Source organism: Lolium perenne, chromosome 4 (genome assembly GCF_019359855.2).
Source record: "Lolium perenne isolate Kyuss_39 chromosome 4, Kyuss_2.0, whole genome shotgun sequence".
Classification (NCBI taxonomy): domain Eukaryota; kingdom Viridiplantae; phylum Streptophyta; class Magnoliopsida; order Poales; family Poaceae; genus Lolium; species Lolium perenne.
In genome coordinates, this window is record NC_067247.2 from 344,051,140 (window position 1) to 344,073,965 (window position 22,826).

The 22,826-nt window shown below is 46.6% G+C and overlaps 1 protein-coding gene across 2 annotated transcripts; it reads left to right on the forward strand.

Annotated features, from left to right (window-relative positions):
- Positions 1-5,853: 5,853 nt before the first annotated feature.
- LOC127297108 (small ribosomal subunit protein uS10c) lies at positions 5,854-9,324 on the forward strand. 2 transcript variants are annotated; one of them, XM_051327372.2, is made up of 3 exons: positions 5,854-6,100; positions 6,272-6,328; positions 7,324-8,286. In XM_051327372.2, exons 1-3 carry the CDS (start codon positions 5,918-5,920, stop codon positions 8,161-8,163), a joined length of 1,080 nt encoding a protein of 359 aa, XP_051183332.1. In that variant the 5' UTR covers positions 5,854-5,917; the 3' UTR covers positions 8,164-8,286. The 2 variants fall into 2 exon arrangements, with proteins under 2 accessions (XP_051183332.1, XP_051183331.1); XM_051327371.2 differs by lacking the exon at positions 7,324-8,286 and adding an exon at positions 8,857-9,324 and having other exon boundaries at positions 5,861-6,100.
- Positions 9,325-22,826: the final 13,502 nt, after the last annotated feature.

A 22,826-nucleotide genomic window follows, 5' to 3' on the forward strand; every position in this document is an offset into this window, starting at 1 on the left:
TAACTTGTATGGTGTCATTTCAACGGATCATGATGATGCTCTATTTAGTGTAAAATCGGTAGTCTCTAAAGCATAATCCACAAAAATATAATGGCTTTATTTTATTTTATCTCATCATTAATCCAACAAAGTTTGGATACATCTCTTGGATACTTCATCATCACTATGATACTCCAAGAAACGTGAGTTGTATAACAATTTTATAACTCTCTTAGATGTTCGCTAAAACTCGTAATTCAAATATTTCCACCATGATCCAATCATAGAGATTTGACTTTTCTATTATGATGATTTCCACTTCATGCTGAAATTTATTTGAATCCATTCAAAAGTTTCAAACTTCTTCCTTATCGAATATATCCATATATATACTCAATTCATTGTTGGAAGTTTTCATGAAGTAGAAGAATCTTCCGCACACAACTATGGTCAGTGAACCACATATATCATCATGTATGTTTTCACTAAGTTAGTTGCCCGTTCAACTCTTGGCCTATGAACGGTATTTTAGTCATTCTCTTTAGAAAAGATTTGCAAGCGCCAAACGATTCAAAAATCAAATGACTCCAAAAATCCATTTGCATGGAGTTCCTTCATGCGTTCCTTTCTAACATGACCTAAATGGCGGTTCCACAAATAAGTGGAATTCAAATCATTTGCCTTATGGCATTTTAGCATTAGTATTATGTGTTTGTGTTTCACCATTAAGATTTATAACAAAATTATCCATCGTACATGGAGTAATGTCATAATTTGAACAACTCATTGTTTTCATTTGACCAGAGCAAAATAACAATTATTAAGTTCTTTATTATAAATTCTAAGGGCTAGGTAGAATGCCAACGACAAACATGATAACACTTTATTATGTTCCAGACGTGCATATTTACCATATTCCTTATTAGTCACTTAGGCCATCGTATTCTTGTATTGCGTTGTTTTGTATGACACTTCATACCAACCAATATGGTACTAATACCCAAGAATTTCATTGTGTGATCTAACTAGGAATACAACCATAACATGTATATCATTTATATACACCTGAGCTAGATTTTCTAGTCTTTTATTTTCTTTCTGCCAAAATATCTTTTGTAGTTTCTCTTTTAGCTTTCCTCATTATTCAGAAAACACTTCATCTTTAATAACTTCTAGGTTTGTTGGTCAAATACCAGTAACCTTGAGGTTCTTACTTTGAAGTTGATCATCATATGACAAGTGTTCCAGATTTCACTATTAGTAACTTTGTAATATGATGAACAATTTCACTCATAATTTTATCCATCAATTCATGATGACTTTCCGAGACCATGTATGTACATGCTAGGCTCGTAAAGTTTAACCTCAGTATTCGCATGTGCAAATCTGGCTTGCACCCGTTGTATGCACATGTAGAATCTATAACACCCGATCATCACGTGATGCTTCGAAACGATGAGTCTTAGCAACGGTGCATACTAAGGACGATCACTTCATGGAGCCATGGTACAATATATAACAGCCAAACACACACGCCGCATCCAACTAGCACAAAACAAGGGCGAGCGTCGTGAGATTGATTGGCCTAAATTTCAAAGCAAGCCTAAGTTATTGTGGGACTCGATAGAAAAAGGACGAAACAATGCAGGGATAGTCATATATATCATTTGTGGGCTACATACTACCTCTATGGACAATACCAAATAAACATGAAATATATACACTTCTATTCTTTTAGAAGAACCCCGCATAGTTTTTGGCACCATGTCTTTGAGTACGTTCGACTCGCTTCCCAAAAGTGTGGGAGCATTGCATTACTACAAGAAAACAATGGCAACCCTAGCTTTGAATCATGACTCATTTTTTGGTAGTGATATATATGTTTGTGGTCCTGAGACAGAGCAGATCTTGGATGATTGATGCAATTATTTTCAGCTCCCAAGTGATATATTCTTCAATATTAGGACCTCCTTCAAATTTAGGGATTGAGAATTTTGGCTTACCTAAACAATCGTCTTGCGGTTGTGGAGGGACACGACGAGCTCCGAGTTCGACAAAGCCACGACCATGGTTACCACGTCCAACACCATGACCAACACCACGCCCTTCAGCAGCGGGTTGTTCTTCAAAATCTCCATGAACACTGTCCCCTTCTTCATGTTGTTGTTGTTGTTGTTGTTGTTGTTGTTGTTGTTGTTGTTGTTGTTGTTGTTGTTGTTGTTGTTGGGTCAGGTTCTCAACAACTAACTGCAATGCTTGAAGAGAGCGCTGAATATCCGTCACTTGTTCTTGAATTGTATTGACGGTCTCATTAGTAGTGTCAAGCTTCTTGGTGACTTTCTCAATATCAGCAGTAAGTCCTTCGTCATGTTCGCGTAATTCACGTCGCATCTCATTACAAAGAGCTTCATACTCCCTCCAAGAAACAATATCAGCTCCATCCTTCTGTTTCTGGTTAACAAGTTTAGCATCACTAGAAGACATGGTTAGTAGATTAGTGCACTAAAACAAATATGTGGTGGTACTGTCACAACTCACTCAAAAACTGATAAGGAAGGTAAATCTTACCGCTCCAAAGTGAATTAGTATTGCTTACCACTTGGATTGACAACTAGTGCATGGATGTAGCGAAGAGAATATCAAGGGTATAAGAACAATTACACGATAAAGCATCATATATGTGGGGCTGTAGGTAGGCTACCTATTTGCACCAATAACAAGCTCTAGCGCTGACCATAGAACAACCAAAGATACTCACACCAGGTGAATGTGTCAATGCAACTATATGGATAAACAAGTTGCAATGCACTCGAGATACACTAGCAAAGCTCAACGAAACAGGCACAAGATTGCTCAACTACGGGTGCAGAAAAGTAAACTAGGCCTTCACTTGATCTCTTACTAGCACTTCACTTTTTTTTTATTTTCTTTATATCACACGCAACACTTGTAGCTCTTTTTGCTTCTTTTTTTGATTTTATGACTCTACTCTTTGTAACACGGCAACATAAATTGTAAAGCACCAAAACCCTAACGAGCAGCCTGTCGAGCGGTAAAACTGGTCTCTTGTGGGAAAGTTCCTAGTCACGTATATCGAAAGACAGTGTCTATGGTTGGGAACAAGCAAACTGTACGCTAAGTGAACTCAGAGCAACAAAAACTGAAAACTAGATGATATCGAAACACAAACCCTAGACAATCTACTAACTAGAAGAAAAAGATACACAAAAATAACTACGAAAAGCAACTAAAACTCGAAATTTATGCAATCTAAGGCTATGGAACCCTAATATTTTTGCTTTTTCTGGATAGGAAAACACTCACAACTCAACTATGGGGTGGATTGTGGATGGCTTACCGAGGAAACACTGAAATCTGATACCAAGATGATAAGGGGTTGCCCGATCTTCTCAGTAAGCACGGTGGTGATGATGAACACACGATGAACACATCGGAGATAACACTATGAGGAGGTGGAGATAACTTCTATGACGCCGACGAAGTCTCTCGATTGATTCTCGTCGTCAATGCAACAACTCTCAAACTTGCAAGATATTCGCAACTCCACACACTTGCGCATGTAGCAGCCGACCACGAAGCGGTAAATTGCAACAGTCTAATTCCCAATGGAACAACAGATCACACAAAACTTTCAGTAGCAAAACACCAAATCGATGCGAATTGGTGTATAGATTCAGTAGAGTTTCCAAATCAATCAACTATGAACTAGGGTTTATCTTAAACGTGGCCTAAACCTATTATGGGGGCGTCCTATGCACTTATATAGGGGTTCAAGACGACCAGAAGTCGAGAAAATACAATAATAACCGACCCAGATCGGGATCTGGTCGAGACTGACTCGGACAAGGCCGACCTGGGGGCCGGTCGACCGGGTCAGGGGCCGGACGGTCCGGTTTGGACCGGGCCAGGGACCGGGCTGGCACCGGGCGGGGGTGCCAGGCTCCCTGGATGGTGCTCGGTTGGCACCGGTGTAGGAGCCGGCTGGCGCCGGGCTCATCCGGCGTGGCGGTCGGTGGGACCGAGCGTGGGGTTGGGCCGTTCGGCGTGGCGGCCGGTTGCTCCGGGCGTGGGACCGGCCTGGACTGCTTCTCCTTCCTTCGCGCATGTGTCCCTCTCCTCCCTCGCACGTCCATGGAATGTCTTCATGTCCAGCTCCATGTCCAGCTGCTCCTCTCCTCCTCGTGCGATGCTTGCTCCCTCTTCGTACCTGATCATACATAAGTAAAAGAACTTAGGCAGTATAAATTTCTCATCGATCAAAGTACCATTTAGGAATGAATTCAGCTGCTCCTTAAGTAGCTTCGCACGAGCCCTTGTAATGGGTCCAATCCTGACTTCATTGGACTTAACCTTCACAGCATCATCGTCTTCATCTTGTAATGACGGAGGTAGTAGTTTAGTAGGGATTCCTCATCACGGCCTAATGGACAAGGCCAGGTCACGTTTCTATTGGGAAGCTAACGGGCCGAAGCGTAAATATCACTGGGGGTGCTGCTCCACGATGTGCAAGCCAAAGAGTCTAGGGGGACTCAGGATTGTGGACACTAGGATCATGAATGTGTGCCAAATGGCTAAGTGGATCTGGAGACTTTACGCTTGGGAGCAGGGTCTCTGGGCGAATATCGTTTGCAACAAATATCTCAAGGATAAGGACCTGCTCACAGATGCGCACAGGTCTGGATCGCAAATTCTAGAACGCTATCCAAAGATTAAGCACGTCCTTAGCTTGGGGGCTAAACACAATGTGCGCAATGTCCTGGTAGCTGAGATTTTCCAGGACAACACTTTCAGGGTGACCTTCCGCCGTGAACTTGGCTTTGGGGAACGAGTTGAGTGGGACAATTTGTCTCGCTTGGTGGAGGGTCTTACCCTTTCGGAGCCTCGGGACCTAATTTCTTGGTCCTTGGAACCTTCTGGGAGTTTCTCGGTGCGTTCCTTGTATAAGAGGATGTGCCAGGGTATCCCCCATAAACACTTCGGAGTCCTGTGGGGGATCAATGCCCCACTCGAAGTGCGCATCTTCCTCTGGCAACTGGCCGAGAAGAGGCTACAGTCCAATGAAAACATTCGGAAGCGTAGGGCCCTTCCAATGGGTGTTGTCCCTTGTGTGGGGAGGTGGAAGACAACATCCACATTTTCTTCTGCGGCCCACTGACCATATTCATGTGAAGCGCTGTTAGAGATCTACTGCACTGCTCTTGGAACCCTTCGTGCTTTGCCGATATCTTTAGGATTTTGCACGTCCAGGTTGGCCAAACTAGGAGAGTTTTCTGGTTAGCGTGTGCCGCCCTTTTGTGAACCCTGTGGAACCTTAGGAATAAGTTCACAACTGAGGGCGTATTTCCGGTTCAACCGACTGATGGACTTTACAAAATGACCATGTACTTGCAAGTGTGGAAGCTTCTGGCTATGAGTCGGGACAGCCAGACGATGGAGCTAGTGATCGGCAAGATTAGAGCTCTACAGACGACGACCGTCAGGGACAGATATTAGCCCTATGTCTATCTTTCATGTTGTTTCTCTAGTCTAGGTGTTGCCATAGGTGTTGCGTTGTGGCGTGGCTCTATGTGTGCTCTTACTTGTTCTTGGTTGCTTGTTTCCGAGATTGATGGAGCCTCCCTCCATCCTCTTGCTGTGTTTGTTCAATGTCGTACTTTGTTGGATGCTTCTGTTAGGGCTTTATTAATTTAAAACCGTGCTCTGCTCGAGTCTTATGTTTAAGGAGTTTTGCGAGAAACATGCTAAAGCCAGGGTAGCATTTGTAGCTGAATGAACAGCTGCAGCCCAGTCACAAATTGAACAAACCTGAAGGACTCGAACGAGAAAAGACACCCGAACTGGATAATACACCACGATTGCCAAGCAGAGGCCTTCAGAAAACCAGACGCCTCGCCACCCTCATCCCCTTCCCGTCGCCATGGCCGTCTCCACCTCCACCTCCACGCTCCCCCTCCTCTTCCTCCACCGCTCCACCACAAGCCCGAACCCCACCGCCCTCTCCTTCACCTCCTCCATCCGCGCATCCCCGCTGCGCTCCCGCGCCGCCGCGGCCGCCTCCCCGCCCGCCGAGACCCTCGACCTACCTTCCGACACGCCTCCGGTAAGTTAGCATATGCTTTCGCGTACATGTGTTGCGGAAACTGTAAACTGCAATGTAGACTGTGTTCCCATTCGTGGCCTGTATTTGTATATGGAGCCGTTTTGGTACAGTTCGTATCTGTTGGAGTTTGTTATTCGGCGATTGTAATTGTTATTACGCCCGTGGTTTCAGGTTGGGGAGGGAAGTGGAATTCCGATGCCGTCGTCGATTGGGGATGATGGGGAGCAGGTACCTTATCCATGAGCTAATTTCTTCCCTGGTTATGTTCGCAAATGTTTCCATTCCGGTACTGTCAGTCTGTCACTGATGCGATTGCATTGCATTATTTCGTTTTAAGCATGCTGCTTCGGTTTCTGTGAGATTGTTAGATTGCTTGTGCGAGTGTGTTTTGGATGTGGAACTGCGGTATCACGTTAGATAGAGTGGCGTCATTAGTTTCTGCTGTTAATGAGTTCTGTCGAGTTACCACTTGCCATCAAGCTGTCTAAAGGCTGTATATGAAATTTGATGTATATTTTGAAGTCTTTCCATTTTAACTGAGTGAGGATGATATCCAAGTTATATTTGGTCAGGAGTGGTGAAATCTTCCATGTTCAACTGAATGCTAATAGTGTCCCTGAATGAAAATGGGCTAACTGTATCTGACCATGATTTTAGCTCTCTACCACCATTTTTGTTGAACGCCTTTGTCCTCTCACTTTGTAGGTTTCTCCATGTCAATAGCCTACTAATTTTTTTCTAATCATCTGCCTTCAAATCTCAAATATTTTTTCCATTCTTTTATTACCTTTTGTTATGTATTTTTTTCAACCATTATTCGTGCATTTTTTCTAATCATATGCTGAGATATTAAAAAAATATACCAGCATCATTATTTTTGCATTTTTTTTATGGGAACTTCTTTTGCGTCTTGGTCTGGAGAACCGATTTGCGAGGTTTGTGGGCTGAGAAAAGGCAGTTTACCACCAAAACTGTAACCCATTTAGGAATACTCTATGCATGTTTGCTTATCTTTCATAGAAACTCCTTAGAATCTGTTCTAACTTCCAACTTCTAACTTCTGACTTCCAATATTGTTGGTGTTGGACAAGTAGAGTTTGTGTTACATTAGGTTGGTACTTGATAGGAATCTGCCAGTGACTACTCCCTAACATCATGTGCTTCCTTTCTTGCTTCACGTTTGTCATCTCTTAAGCATGTCCATCATGCATGTCTGTTTGCAGTTGCTGTTTGGTGCTACTGCCGGAAAGGAAACTGTTCCGAGGGCATGTGCACAGTTGCAACCCTCCTTCAGTGATTCCTTCAATGTATCTCAAGAAAAAATAGTGATAATGAACAGATATGGAGAGAAACTCGTTGGGGTTTTGCATGAAGCTGGATCTAAGGACATTGTAGTGCTATGCCATGGATTTAGGTCATCAAAGGAAAGCAGAACCATAATGGGTCTTACTGATGCATTAACATCAGAGAAGATTAGTGTCTTCCGTTTTGATTTTTCTGGCAATGGAGAGAGTGAAGGCACATTTCAGTATGGCAACTACTACAAAGAGGTGGAGGACTTGCATGCTGTAATCCAACATCTGAAGGACCAGAAGTGTGATACTCGTGCTATTGCCGGCCACAGTAAAGGAGGAGATGTGGTCATCATCTATGCATCCATGTATCAAGATGTATCTCGTATTATCAACATGTCTGGAAGATTTGATCTGAAGCGTGGAATTGCAGATCGCCTTGGCAATGATTATATGGAAAGGATAAATCAACATGGTTTCATTGACGTGGGACAGAAAAAAGGACAATCCATCTACCGTGTAACTAAAGAAAGTCTGATGGATCGTCTTAAGATAGATATGCAGAGTGCATGTATGTCTATTGACCCTAATTGCAGGGTCTTGACAGTTCACGGCTCTGATGACGATGTTGTGCCATCTGAGGATGCTATGGAATTTCATAAATATATAAGCAACCACGAACTGCATATTATTGAAGGAGCTGATCATAGATATTCATCTCATCAGCTTGAGTTGGCTAACATTGTAGTGAAATTTGCTAGATCTGGGTGACAGAACGATGTTGGAACAAATGTAACCCTGACTTTGGCCCAATATTTTTGTGATTGGCGTTGTCATCAATTTGCTGGCAACTACAAATTGCCCTATCAAATTTAGTTGAATGTGTTAAGTTTCCATGCTTCTGGCAGTATTAACTGTATTTCGATCATGCCTTAGTCTGCTGTATATTTAGATTTGGTGTTTCTGTTTCTTCGGGTTATCTGGAGAAGTTGGAAGTGTCAAGTGTCCATGCTTCTGGCACTGTTAACTGTATTTCCATCATACCTTAGTCAACTGCATCTTTTGATTTGGTGTTTCTGTTTCTTGGGGTTACTTGCAGAAGTTGCTGTTACCTGTAGAACTAACACCATTTGGTATCAATATTTTTGTGATCGGCGATCTCATCACTTTCAGTATCAAATTTTGTTGAAAGCGTTAAGTGTACATGCTTCTGTCACTCAACTGTATTTCCATGATACCATAGTCAAATGCATATTTTGATTTTGTGTTTTTGTTTCATCGGGTAACCTGCAGAAAGCTGAAAGTTATAAGTATCCATGTTTCTGGCACTGTTAACTGTATTTCTATCATACCTCAGTCAACTGCATATTTTGATATGGTGTTTCTGTTTCTTGGGGTTACTTGCAGAAGTTGCTGTTATCTGTAGAACTAACACCATTTGGTATCAAAATTTTCTGTTTTCAGCTGGCACCAAAGCAGAAGATCAGAATCAAGCTGAGGTCTTACTGGGTACCATTGATTGAGGACTCATGCAAGCAGATCATTGAAGCTGCAAAAACAACTAATGCAAAGACCATGGGTCCTGTTCCCCTGCCAACCAAGAAGAAGATATATTGTGTGCTCCAATCTCCCCACGTGCACAAAGATTCAAGGTTCCATTTTGAGATCCGGACACACCAGCGGCTGATTGATATCATGTACCCGACAGCCCAGACGATCGACTCATTGATGCAGCTCCAGCTCCCCGCCGGCGTGGATGTCGAGGTTAAGCTATGATCCCACTAGAGCTGGACGCTTAAGGTTTTATATGTACTGTAATGCTCTTTTCTGCAGACCTCTAGTTGATCCTTTTGCTGTCTCAGACTTGAAACATATGTAGAGCCTGTAACACGGAATACATGTTCAGAAATGAAATATCTTCTTGCGGTTAAAGTACTGAGCAAGATTACTTGCATTTGTTATTGATCTCTTTTCCCAACATGATACTGATAGCATTGATTTGTGTGCTGATTCAGCACACCGTCAAAGCTTTCTAATTTTCCCTAGAATAGTCAATGTTCTGCAGGCTGATTCGATCAGCATCATGTTGTAACAATACTGTGGCTGCAATTCGCCAGCCAATTCAGTGAGCATCTGGTATTGATCTCTTGTCCCATAATGATACTGGTAGCACTGATTTGTGTGCTGATTCAGCACACTGGCAAAGCTTTCTAGCTTCCTAGAAACTGTCCAAGTTTTGCAAACTGATTCGGTCAGCGTCTGTTCCCAAGTTTCAACCCAAAATCTACCGAAAGCTTAAACTCTGTCTACAGAAGTCAGCTACAAACCAGACTTTCAGAGGCATATAATCAATGCAGATCAACTGTCCCGGCACTAGTTATTTACCCTGTATTGCACTATATGTCAAGGTTACACAGTTGATCGTCTGGATCAAGTGGTCTTCCTGGTTGAAAAAAAAAACATGAACAAAAATTGGTCTGTAGCAGACAAACCAGTGAGCATGTGCTTTGTCCAGAAAAAGGCACGTGTTATTGTTCTATTGTCCCAGCTTATAATACTGATCGTACCAAGTAATTCCTGTCTGATTCAGCATCCTGATAAAGCTTACCTTTTTTTCTGACGATTGGCAGGAGCTCTGCCATTTCATTTAAGTAGGGATAAGGCTTACCCTTTTTCTGATAAAATGAGTGCTTTTGTTGAACTTGAATGTTTGCATCAAGGTGATACAAGCAAAGAGTTTCACCCGACTTCTGCATAGATGAGACGCATACACCTGGTAAGAGAAGTAGAGAAAGATAAAGGGCAGATCACAAAGTCAAGTATGACTACGAAAATGCCTAAGGCTAAAGACGATGATTATGCCGTCATCCCTATGGGTTAAAAATATCCTTCACCCTGTCCCAAACGCGAGCAGACACCCGAAAACAGGGGCAGTGTTCCAAGTTAGATTCTCATAAAGCTTACTAGTTGTCATAAAGATTTGTGCAAGTTTGCAAGCCTATTCAATCCGCATCTGTTTCTGAGCTCCAGGTTCCAACATACGAAAGCCACTGAAAGCTTAAACTCTATGTGTGTGGACAGCAGTAAGTAACCAGACCTTCAGAATCATATAGACAATGAACATAAACCGTCACGGCGCTAGTTATTTAGTCGTTGTTGGGCGGTGCTTATTATTTCAATGCACGATTGGTCAGGCGTTTGTTCGTTTGGATCAGGTCGTCTTCCTGGTTGATTCTTTTCTTTTGCAAATAAAAGTTGATCTTTTCCAATACCTGATTCCTTTGTAATGCTCTTTTCTGCGGACCTCTAGTTGATCCTTTTGCTACCTCAGACTAGAAACATATGTAGAGCCTCTAACAAGGAAAACATGTTCAGAAATGAAATATCTTGCGGTTAAAGTATACTGAGCAAGATTATTGGCATCATGTTGCACTTAATTTTTTTTCGAGGGAGTAGAATTGTCTGGCCTTGAGTGTCAATAAGTGGCTGCAATTTGACAGCCAGTTAAGTGAGCATCCGGTATTGATCTCTTGTCCCAACATGATACTCGTAGCACTTATTTGTGGGCTGATTTAGCACACTATCAAAGTTTTTTTATTTACACTAGAATATTTCGAAGTTCTGCAAGCTGATTCGGGCAGCATCATGTTGTGACAATACAGTGGTTGCAATTTGCCAGCCAATTCAGTGAGCATCTGGTATAGATCCCTTTGTCCCACCATGACTTTTTTCAATAAAAGACGATTTATCATTAAAAAGGTTTAAGTATTACAGTGGTCTTTGCATAACTAAGATGCACACAACGTCCAAAATCCAAAGTAAATAAAAGGCTCGATACATGAAATCCAGTGAGCATTTGCTATTGGTTTGTCCGAGAAAAAGCAGCAGCTATTGATCTCTTGTCCCAGCATATTACTCATCGCACTGAGTAAAGATATCCTTCGCCACCTGTCCTAAACTCGAGCACACAGCCGGAAACAGCCTGCGGTGTTCCAAGTTTTCAAGCCGATTCGATCCGCATCTGTTCTGACTTCTGAGCTCCAGGTTCAGGTGGTCACCGAAAGCCTAAACCGTGTGTGGGTAGCAGTTAGTAACCAGACCTTCAGAACCATATAGACAATGAAAAGAAACCGTCACGGCGCTAGCTTTTTAGTCTCTGTTGGATATTGCGCTATATTTCAAGGGGAATCCATGCGCAAGCGATCGGACGTTTGGATCAGGTGGTCTTCATGATCGATCTTTTTTTCTTTTCAAAAGTTGGTCTTTATCAGCCTACACTCGCAGCCCCCATGCACATAGTATATTGATGTTTTACAGTGCCCTTCTTTCTCGTCTCCTCCGTTCGAAAACGACCAGAGCATTGTCGACACTAAGCTAGCTCTTCTTATCGATCAACAATGCTCGGGCATGGCCCATACGAGCTTGCCTGCTTCCTTCGGTGCTATGGCCTTTTCTTCTGAGGAGTAAATTTTATCATTTTCTCCGGCTGCTTCGGTCACCACATGAGTCGGATGCTATCTCCGGATCGACCACTGGAATTGCGTATGTCACTCTTCAAATCCAATGAACTGACCGAAATATCGCCGTCAGGCCACTGACCCCACGATCCTATTTTCAATGTAAGGAGTAATTCTGAACTCATTGACATCATTTAGGATCGAAACTTTTCGCTCGCAACACTTATTGCAAGAAATTCACCTTGTCATGCGCTTTTTTCAAATCGATTTTAAACAGGGTACCATCCAAATTCTTCATATGAAGCTCACATGTCTTCCCGTCATAAAAGCCCTTTGTGTTGGCTGTACTGCACTTTCAGAAATTGTTGAGACTCGGTTTGTTCCAACCTTGGTAAATACTTTTTTTAGACCAAACCATGGTAAATACTTTAAAACCCACATTCAATAAGCATATGGCTTAATTTGTATTGCGTTTTATTTCTTAAGATGTAAAATAATCATCCCAAAGTTCAATCGGCTAGGTACTAGGAGAAGACACTTAGCGAGCACATAATGTACGCCTTACATATGTCGACACCACCATTGAATCACCAAGCAATCTTCAAGATTAAGATCCGCATAACCTTTGTCGATTCTGCCGATGACGCAACCAGTGCGCCAGAGAGCGCTTCCTCCTCCGTCGAGACTTCGTGGTGCCACACCACCGAGGCTCACCATCGTCGACATGGGAAGAGGCACGTGGCTCACCTTAGAGCATCTCCACCGGTGGCCCCCAAATAGGCGTCGACACTGCCGTATGGGGGTCGCCGGCAGAGCATCCTCTATTTGGGGATGCTACTCCCGCACCGGCGCCCCCATACGCCAGCCCCGATAGAATTTGAAACTTGGAATGATATTTAAAACCGGAATTCATACGAAATTTATACAAAAACTTGAATTTAAACCTAAATACAACTTAAACTTAACCCTAATCTACTGTCCATCGGTTGGGGCGCGCGACGGGCCTGCTTCGTCGTCGTTCTTCCCCTTTGCCGCCTGCGTCCATGCCCACCTCTCGGTCCTTGCTTGGCGCATCTGGCGGTCGAGCTTGCCGACGGTGCTATGTCCGCGCTGCCAGCCTTTGCCGAGAAGCCTCGTTCTCGGCGCGCCTCACTTGCTCGTGGGCGAACGCCTCGTAGTGGTGATGAGCGTTCAGCTCGATGACCTTCTGTCGCTCCGCCTCCATGAGGAGGCATCTCGCCTCCTCCGTGGCTGCTCGCTGGCGCGAGATCTCGAGGGCGTGCTCGAGATTCACGTCTTCAACCTCTGGAAGCGTTGCATGTTCAACGACGCTAGGATCACCGCCTGCTTCGGGTCGGCGGGGGCCTGCGGCTCCTCGCCCCACTGCGCCGCCTTAGCTTCCGCGTCTGCGACGTAGGTCTCGTTCCTCACCGCGAACCGTGGGTCCACTGTGTCGTCGGAGCTGTAGTCCGCGTCGGGCTGCGGCTCCGACTCCGGCTGCGGTGGTGGTGGAGGCGCCACAGGCAGCACTTGGCCGTTGAGGCCAAGCATGGAGTACGTCGTCTTAAGACGACACAGCATTTTTGAGGTGGACATGAGAGACTGGCGCGGCGGCGGTGGTGGAGATGAGAGGATAGCACCGCGGCGGTGGACGGCGTACGCACTAAATAGGGGTGACAACTACCCGCATTTACGACGGAGTAGGCGAGTGGACACCGTGTAGCCAGTCGTTTCCCTCATCGCCGCCTCAGTTTCCGCGCGGGAGACCATTAAACGCCAACGACCAACCTTCCCGCGTCTCGGCCGATGTGAACCGTCGCGTCCTCTTGCTGACAAGGTGCCCCCAACCGCGAAAACCTTCGTGCCGCGAGGCGCCGGCGCGCTCGATTCGCGCCCTTCGCGAAGGGGCTGGCACGGGGTGTTCGGCGCTTCTATTGGGCTTGAAAAATCGCTGGCGCTATTTGAGATGCGCCGGTGCGAGCCCATTTTCGATGCCGCCCCCCAAAACGCTATCGGGGCTGCTATCGGGGCCGCCGGTGGAGATGCTCTTAGTGCCACCTCCAGCTCCAAAAATGATGCCCCCAACAGGGAGAACGACACTGCACGTCGCCATCACCCGATCCCAGAGACTAAGGATGACAACTTTACCCACGGGTACGGGTACCCGCGGGTACCGTACCCGCATGGGCAGGGTATGGGTACACTTTCATGCCCATGGGTAGTATCCATCCCTACCGTTAAGTCATGGGCAGGGCACGGGTATAGCTTTGTACCCGCGGGTATATCCATACCCTGCATGTTTATTGTCAATTTCTTACGTGACACGTCTACTTTTGTTTACTAATGAGTTATTATATGAGAATGGGATTTTAATATTTTGTAATTGTTATGTACTAAACTACTTGTTATCGAGTTGAGATAATTAATTTTTTAATTGAATTTTTTATTGATAAATGTAAAATTGCAAGTGACTTGTGTAGATTTTAACCTACCCACCGGGTACCCGTCGGGTATGGGTATGGGTAAACTTTTATACCCATGGCACGGGTATGGGTAGAAGTTTGTACCCATCGACTATACGGGTATGGGTATGGTATTGCTCTACCCTGCCCATACCCTGCCCATTTCCGTCCTTGTCGGAGACCCGGATCTGGGGTTTCCCCTAGAGCAGCCCGGACGAGGAGACAAATCATGGAGGAGTGATGCCTTCAACAAGGTGCGTAGTGGAGCCTACGCGTCGCCATTGTTCGACACTACCAAAGTAGGCCTCTGTTTTCACCGGCAGCCATACCTCGCCATGGGGGACTAGATGACAAATCGCGAGACGCACCAAACTAGCCACAAAACTAGTTGATCACCTCCGATGAAAGAGGAGACCACCACCGTCATGCCTAAGCAGAGGCTCCAAACATCCTCGTGAAGCGGGAGGAGCCCAATGTGACCACTACACGCCGCCGTCTACGGGCGCCAGCATGTCTGCCACCCACCCAAGCCCATTGGGCATGGATCGAGGTCGAACTATGTCGCCTCTGCTCCTGTGGCCACTGGAGCCGCCGTGGCTGCCGTCAACTCGCGACACTTTTGCTAGGAGAAACGACGACATACGCTGTCATCCCCGTCAAATCATCAACAAAGGGAAGGCCGCCACCGCCGCCACCACCACCGCGCCGCCCAGGCTTTGCCCGACCACAGCGATAGGGGTGATGCGTGAGAGGAGGATGGGGCAGGGGCAGCGATCACCCCGGTGCGGTGCCGCCGCACGGAGGTGGGATAGGGTTAGGTAGTATCCGTTGGATGTTGCATAGGGTTAGGTAGTATCCGCACGGAGGGGAATCCATGCGCAATGGATTAGACGTTTGGATCAGGGAGGTTTTCATTTTCCCCCCAAAATGGAGGTTCTACCCCTAGACTCTGCATAACTGATGGAGACAACTTTCTTTTATTAAAATTATTCAAGGAACCTTACCTCACTAACGACAGATGTCACAACACCTACAATTTTAATAAAATGGGTGACCTTGTTAGGGTATCATGCCTGGACCTCACCTACGCACATCATCAGAATACCAGAGCCCTCACCAAACACCTAATAGCGATTCGGGAGCACAAACCAGCCCAGCAAACCCTAAATGCACACCATTGCACATGCTCGTGAAATCGCTGCCACAATCTTCCGCCGACCCATCTTTAGTAATGATCAAGGCATTGATTTTGCCAAATCTGTCGTCAACGCCGCCACGGTGCTAGGGCGCATCCGCCTTGCGCGAGTCCACTATGGCACGTCTGTCACCAAGACCCCGCAGCACCATGTTGCCAAGTCTCGCCGTTGTCGACGCGGTAAGACTTGCATCGCTTCACCACTGGTCCCTCCAGCTGAGTCCGGCTCTAAGAACGATGCCCACATTAGGGACATGACAAAGAGACGCCAACATCATGCGATCCAAGAAATCTGGACCTAGGGTTTCCCCCGGAAAAGGTGAAGATGGACATGGTACCACGACAACGCCTTCAAGGAGTCGACACTCGTGAGCACCGTTGCTGCCGACTTCGGCCAAAACTAGAGGCCAGCTTTGTCTCAGTTGCCAGTCGCCCTCCACTGCACTACCAAAATCAGGTGGTCTTCATGGTTGATTTTTTTTTTTCAAAAGTTGGTCTTTAGCAGCCTACACTCGCAGTCCCCATGCACATAGTATGTTTTTTTTAGGGACATGCACATGGTATGTTGATGTTTTATATATAGTGCCATTCTTTTCTGCCTGCCCCATTCGAAAACGACCTTAGCAATCGACCAACAAATACCAAAAAGGCTTGCCTGCTTCCTTCGGCGCTTCGGCGCTTTGGCCTTCTCTTCTGGAGTAGTAAATCTTATCATTTTCTCCGGCTGCTTTGATCACCAGATGAGTCGGATGCTATCAACCACTCGAATCGCATATGTCACTCTTGAAATGCAGTGAACTGACCGAAATGTCGCCGTCAGGCCACTGCCCGCGCGATCCTTATTTCATTTTGGGCTGGACAAGTCGAGCACTTCACGATTAAACTACACGATTCTTGTGGTGTCTATATCTAACAACGATGTCGATACGACGAAAAAAATACTATGCCAATAGGGAAATCGCCATCGCTTACAGATAAAAATCTCCGTCGTGTACAGAGCGATAGAGAGCTCCAGTGCAGTGTGATCCGCTCCACTTCAAGAGCGAATTTCAATGGGCATTTCGTAGTGGGGTCTTTCCTTTTTAGAAAAAGGGGCGACTTGCGGGTTGCGGCGGCGGATTATCGATTCCGATGGAGCTCTTCGCCTCTTTGACCCTTAAGCTAGCTGCCGGCGCCCGGTGGCAGCCGTTGCTTTCACTGTCTAGGGATGGTGTCACTTGTTACGTTCGCGGCAATAATCGCTGGGCTGGATCGGATGTGCCCTGCCAATTCTGGGATCCTGCCGCATGCTTGGTAGTACAAGAACTGGATACATGCCAGCTTGTGGGTTTGTTTTCTTCGGGTGATAAGTCGGATGCGTATATAGTGTATTTGAAGCAAGTAGGCATTACGATTTTTAGGCTCCAGTTTGGACATTGGCCCCTCCCGGACCCCTCCCCAACCCTAACCGCCGCCGCCGCCGCCGGTAGCGCCGCCGGGGCAAAGACCCACGGGGCGTGGCGGCGGCGGGGGCCTTTCCTCGCCGGCGTGGGGGACGGCGGACGGGATCTCCCTTCCTCGACGCTCGCGGCGGCGGCCGGCGCGGATGGTGATGGGGCGGCGGCGGCTCTTGCGCTGCGGTCCCCCTCCCCTCTCGTAGGCTTCCATCCGCAGCACACCGGCAGGGGCTGGTGGTGGGCGGCGGCCAGGCTCTCGGTCTGCGCCATGCCCTCCTCCCCGCCTCTAGTCGGTCGTGGAGGTGATCTCGGGCTTCTTCCGCGTCACGAGGGCGCCCAGGGTAGCAGCCTTGGGTTCGACGGAGGAGGTGGCTCTCTTCTGCGCCGGAGAGGGTCGGCCTGCGGTTGGTGGTGGTGGATCTTTTGATCTATCACCGCGATCCGGCGGCGAGATGGAGGAGCATGGAAGCCGGCGATGGTGTCGCCGGTGGAGGGCTGGATTGGCCAGCCCGGGATGGTCGCCGACGTGGGGGTCCGACCTGTATAAAGGCGGTGGTCCTAGGGCCTCTCTTGCGTGAAGAGGAGGACCTACCGGAGGCTTCGACTCGTGATCTGGCCGGAGGGTTGAGTTCCGGAAGGCTCCGCCGGCAAATGTAACAGTGCTTTGCCCGGAGTTTGCTGGATCGGAGGTATTCGGTCGTGCGCACCCATGCTTTTATTCCGACCGTTTGGTTCTGGAGGGAGCGGCGCGAAGCTCTTTTTCTGTTTTGACATCAAGTGACTATGGATCCATGATGAAAGTCGGAAGAAGAGAATTTCATGAAGGCCGGAGGGGAGGACTAGCTAAGGGAGGTTCAAGTCTCCGCGCTGTTGAGAGACTGGCTTGGTGTTCCGGGCTTTACAGCAGCGGTATGAAAGTGGGGGCGACAACACAGTTGAAGCGCAGAGTCCTACCTTTCAGGGTGAAAACCCAAGGTCTGGCCTTAACTGGTTGTGCCTGGCAATGGCCTTGGTGGAGGCATTGTTTTGAGAGCGGGGACTATCTTCAGGGTGAAAACCTAAGATCTTTGATCGGGCGACGATGGTGTTTGAGCACTGTTCCCTTCTTGGAGGCGTCGTTTTTTGGAGAGTGTGTAATTCAGGTGTTGTCTTGGCGGTGGATGTACTACTGTTGTTAGGCCCGAGATACTGTAGCGGGACTTTTGTTTCTTAGTTTTCTCTTCCTTTTTTTGGCTGTGTGCATCCGTAGTGCCATTAGGTTGGTGCGTTGTTGATATCTTTTTGATATTAATATATTCCCTTTATCGAAAAAAAACCGACAAACATATATTTTCCTGTTTTTCTTACATATTTACTATAAACTGAGTGATCAAGGTAACGGCCAGCATGCTATTTTATAGCTAGACAAGCTTATGCAAGCAAGGCACTTGTAGATGGACATGCTTATGCAAGCAAGAAGCACGCTATATAAAAAAAAATTCACAATGCAAAAAACTTTATCTAGTCACAATTTCATATCGACGAGGATGGCATCCGAGCCCCTCCTTAGCCATGCGCTGGAGATTCCACGTCCATGGCTCATCCCGTCATGGTTTGATGATGACCTTTAAAACAACACCTTTGAGGGCCTTGAAGGCTAGGAACTGCTCGATCTTGATGTCGTGAGCAATAGAAAATCTATCCAATCCTTGATCCATGGTAAACCTACCATCGACATCAATCACGCTCACCATCCAGGAGCATCCCGTGTTGGTTTCCAGGATGATGGTCCTTGAACGGAGCCAGGGTAAGGACTTTAGGAATTGGAAGCAAGTCCAACCCAGGTGCCATGATGACCTTGACAAAATGGCTTAGACCAACTTCTTTATGGAAGTGGCCCACCCACGCCGGCCATCCTAGACGCGCTTTCTTCTCCAGCTTTCACGAAGAATCCTTCTCCAATGCCGAGGACAACACCGCCCATCATCATCTTGGAGCACTACAAAAAAAATTCTAGTTAGAATGTGTGGAAGAATTGTGTTAAACATGTAGAATAGAAGCATTGTGTTAAATACATATATCATCTATAACGACACACATGGAAAAAAGAGTATATACAAGACCAAATCAAATGGGTAAGAATATGCATGCACATGGGATAAGGTCTTATGGACATCCTGTTGCATTAGATAGTACCACATCATAAACATTGGCCAATTCAAGAAACTAGCAAACATAATGTAGAATCGGAGCCTCATATTTACATAGCATAGAAAATTCTAAGAGATTACCCCGGAAGATCTAGGCTCATGTACTTGTGCACAACACTAGGTATTGCAAGATCATCCATTGAACACATGGTGCTACATATTCTAATCATCGACACATGCAAGAAAACGGATGCAAAAGAACATCAATATATGGAGCCTCATACTTAGTGCACATGTATACCGAAGTGAGGATCTTGCAAAAGCAAGTCGCTTACACAAGCAATGTATTTGTGGACTACACTAGGTTTTACAAGATAATACCACACACATAGTGCCAAAGGTTATAATCATCCGCAGAAGTACCCAAGATTGTATTATGCAGGCACATCATAATTACAGGCCTTGTTATAAGTGTATACAATTGTTCTAACAGATGTCCCTACGATATCCGATGAAATGCATACCACAATTAGTGTGCGCTACTACGTATTGTAGAGACATCTGGACGGACTAGTTTTTTTTTTACTGTAAAACCGCAGGGAAATCCCCTACGGTGTGATTTTCTATTAATAAATTGTTATGTACAAAGGTAGAACACTCAAGAACTTTGGACATACTAGTCACTGAGATAATCAAGATACTTAGCAAGTATACCATATGCAACTAATATATGGTTGTGCACAACACATTCTAAATACATATTAGAGTGTAACTTAGACATGTGAAGTTTTAATCAACGGTCATATGCATTACAATAAAATAGTGCCTCATGTTAGGCCTCGTGTGTGGAACAGGCCTGTAGTCATGCAACCCATTGGGATCTTAGATATAAAATGCGAATTAATCATATGTCATAGATCGGAACCCTAAATAGTGCATATATCCCAAAAATTTGCATTGATCCTTGAAATAGGCTTTCGACACGCTATATTAATATAGCACACACCGATACAACATAGTAGCTATTGCTGGGGCAAACAGCACAAGCATGCCCAAACGAAAACACAAAAGAAAGAAAAGAGAAACTAATGCTGAAAGGGTCGGATCGACGAAAACGGGAGTGTCTCGCAACCGCTGCGCCCACCAGAGAATTCCCACCACACTCCTAGCAATCTGGAGCCCCGCGTACCAAGCATCACCTTCAAGAAGGGATTCAACGACGTCGCCGTTGCTACCCGGAGTGGTCCTAGGGTTTTCCCCGATACGCGCAAGGACATGGGAGCAGAGCATCACCAAACGCCCTTCAAGAAGGAAGGGTGGCGCCCGCGGATGTCACCGCGTCGGTGTCGGCAAAGCCGACAGGGATTTCTCCCGACCCTCGCAACCCCAACTCGGACGCTCCATCGCGCTCCACCGCACTCGCCGCCCACCATCACGAGCCACCACGGCCTTGCAGGCAGCACCGCCGTCTCACCGTGGCCAACGAAGCGAGGTCAGCACGGACAAGAAGTGCCAACCGGGAGCGGGAGGCAGCACATCAGCAACCACATCGGAGGGAACCACCTCCACCTGCAGACGCCGGCCGAATGTGTCGACAGGAACAAACCAGGCCCACCAGGCCCGGCCAAGCCTGAGCGGGCTCGTGAATTTCCGTCACCACGCTGCAGCGTACGCGCCGCTGACCTCGCCGCCCCCAACTCCAGCCGCACCTCCGTCCGCCAAGAAGAGCACCGCCGGGCAGGGATCCGGCCCGCCTGGACCCAGATGGGGCCCGAAGGGCCCAGATCTGGGCCAAGCGAGCGCTGCCCCAAGCCACTGCACCGTCCCGCGACCAAGGGGCCATGCCACCGCCTCGTCACCACCCGCCATCGCACCGCCTGGAAGGAGGCGCCGCCGCCGGAATCCCACCGACCTGGGAGCACCACCACCTATTGAGGAGACCCCGTGTCTCCCCTACACGTGCGCGGGGAAGGGAAGCTCCGCCGCCACCGGCACCGCGCGGGCTTTGCCCGGCGGCCTGCGCCGACGGCGGGGGTGGGGAGGGTGGGGCTTGGGCGCTAGGGTTTTTCGCCCTCCCGTCGGCCACGGGGAGCTGTACACGGAGGGCCAAAACACGGGGTTTTGCATGGATCTAACACTACAAGATGCATAACAACAGAAACAAGCAAAATCGAGCGTATCAACCGATTGTTATCCCTAGCACTACAAATCGATCGTCTATGGCATGACTAAGCATATAACTATCCCCCCCACATACAAAACTACAACTATACAATAGCGTGAGTGGATTGAGGTCTTACCGCAATTGATGGACCTCATGAACTAGAGTTTGAAGCGGGGGAAATGTGTCGGCGTCGATGCAGGCTTGTCGTAAGAGGGCTTCAATGGCATGCTCTTCTGTCATCACAACGGTGGATTTCGATCTACCGGTGGTAGTGCAACCGCCAACAACGAGAGGAGAGAGAGGAAAGAGGAGAGACGAGGGCGGGTGTGAAAGGCCGAGTGGAAGGGGGAGTGAGCGGTGACGCGATTTATGGCGCATGTTCTTGATGCATCGTGTCGTCTCCCGCTATTTCCCACGTGTGCAGGTCCTGTGACAACTTTTTTTTGGCTCAGCAGCGCCAGTCTCGCCACGAGCGACCGAATCAAGCATGCCTCTCGCGCCAACTTTTGGACCACTTTGAAAATAGTGCGGTACAAGCACGTCATTTCTCGTGGTCTATTAGGGCATGTTTTGTTCTTCGCATGAGTTTTTATCGCCTTGTGCAATTTGACCTGCTCGAAGCTTTTTTTCTTCGAAATGGGGTAATTCCCCGGCTTCTGCATCATGATGATGCACACGGCCTTTTATTAAAATACCAAAATATTATTGTTTACAAATCACGCATCATCGAGGATTGATACAAGAATCAACCATCGAAAAAGTAACATATTCTGACTACGGATCAACATAGCCTTCTAGTATGCCGCCAACCAGCCTAGCACAAGATATCCTGAGCGACCATCAGGAGCCGTGTGCAGCCAGAAACCATGGCATCCCGCTGTCCCTCCGGAGAAAGTAGAGCCCAAAGCTGGACCCAATGGGAAACCATATGGATAACCTGCAAGAAATGAAAACAGGGTTTGTTGTTAAAAATTATGTCATTTCTGCTCCTCCAAATAGCCCAACATAAAGCAGAAACCTCAATCCGGATATACGCTTTAGATTGTCTATCTACTCCATTTAACCAGTTACCAAACATATTGGTAATATTGGTGGGAGGTGGAAGATCATAGGTAAAGTTAACTGTACGCCATAATAGTTTAGCTAAAGGACACTCAATAAAAAGGTGTTGGATGGTCTCCTGTTCCCCACAGAAAACACATTTTGTACACCCATTCCAATGATGTTTAGCTAGGTTGTCCTTGGTTAACAACACCTTGTTACTCAAGAACCATATAAATTTTTTAATCTTTAATGGAATTTTAACCTTCCACAGATATTTTTTGAGGAAGGGGGTATGATCACACATAAGATCTTCATACATCGACTTTACGGTAAACAAACCATTTGGTGTTAGTTCCCATATATAACGATCTTCCTCTTCAGCCAATTGTACTGCCATTAGTTTCCTACATAATTGTAACCATAGATTCCATTTGTTACCAGTCAAGATTCTTCTAAAAGTAATATTCAGGGATGATTGACCTAACACATGTGCAACTGTGACATTTTTATGATGGGAAATATTGTATAACGACGAGTATTGTTGGGC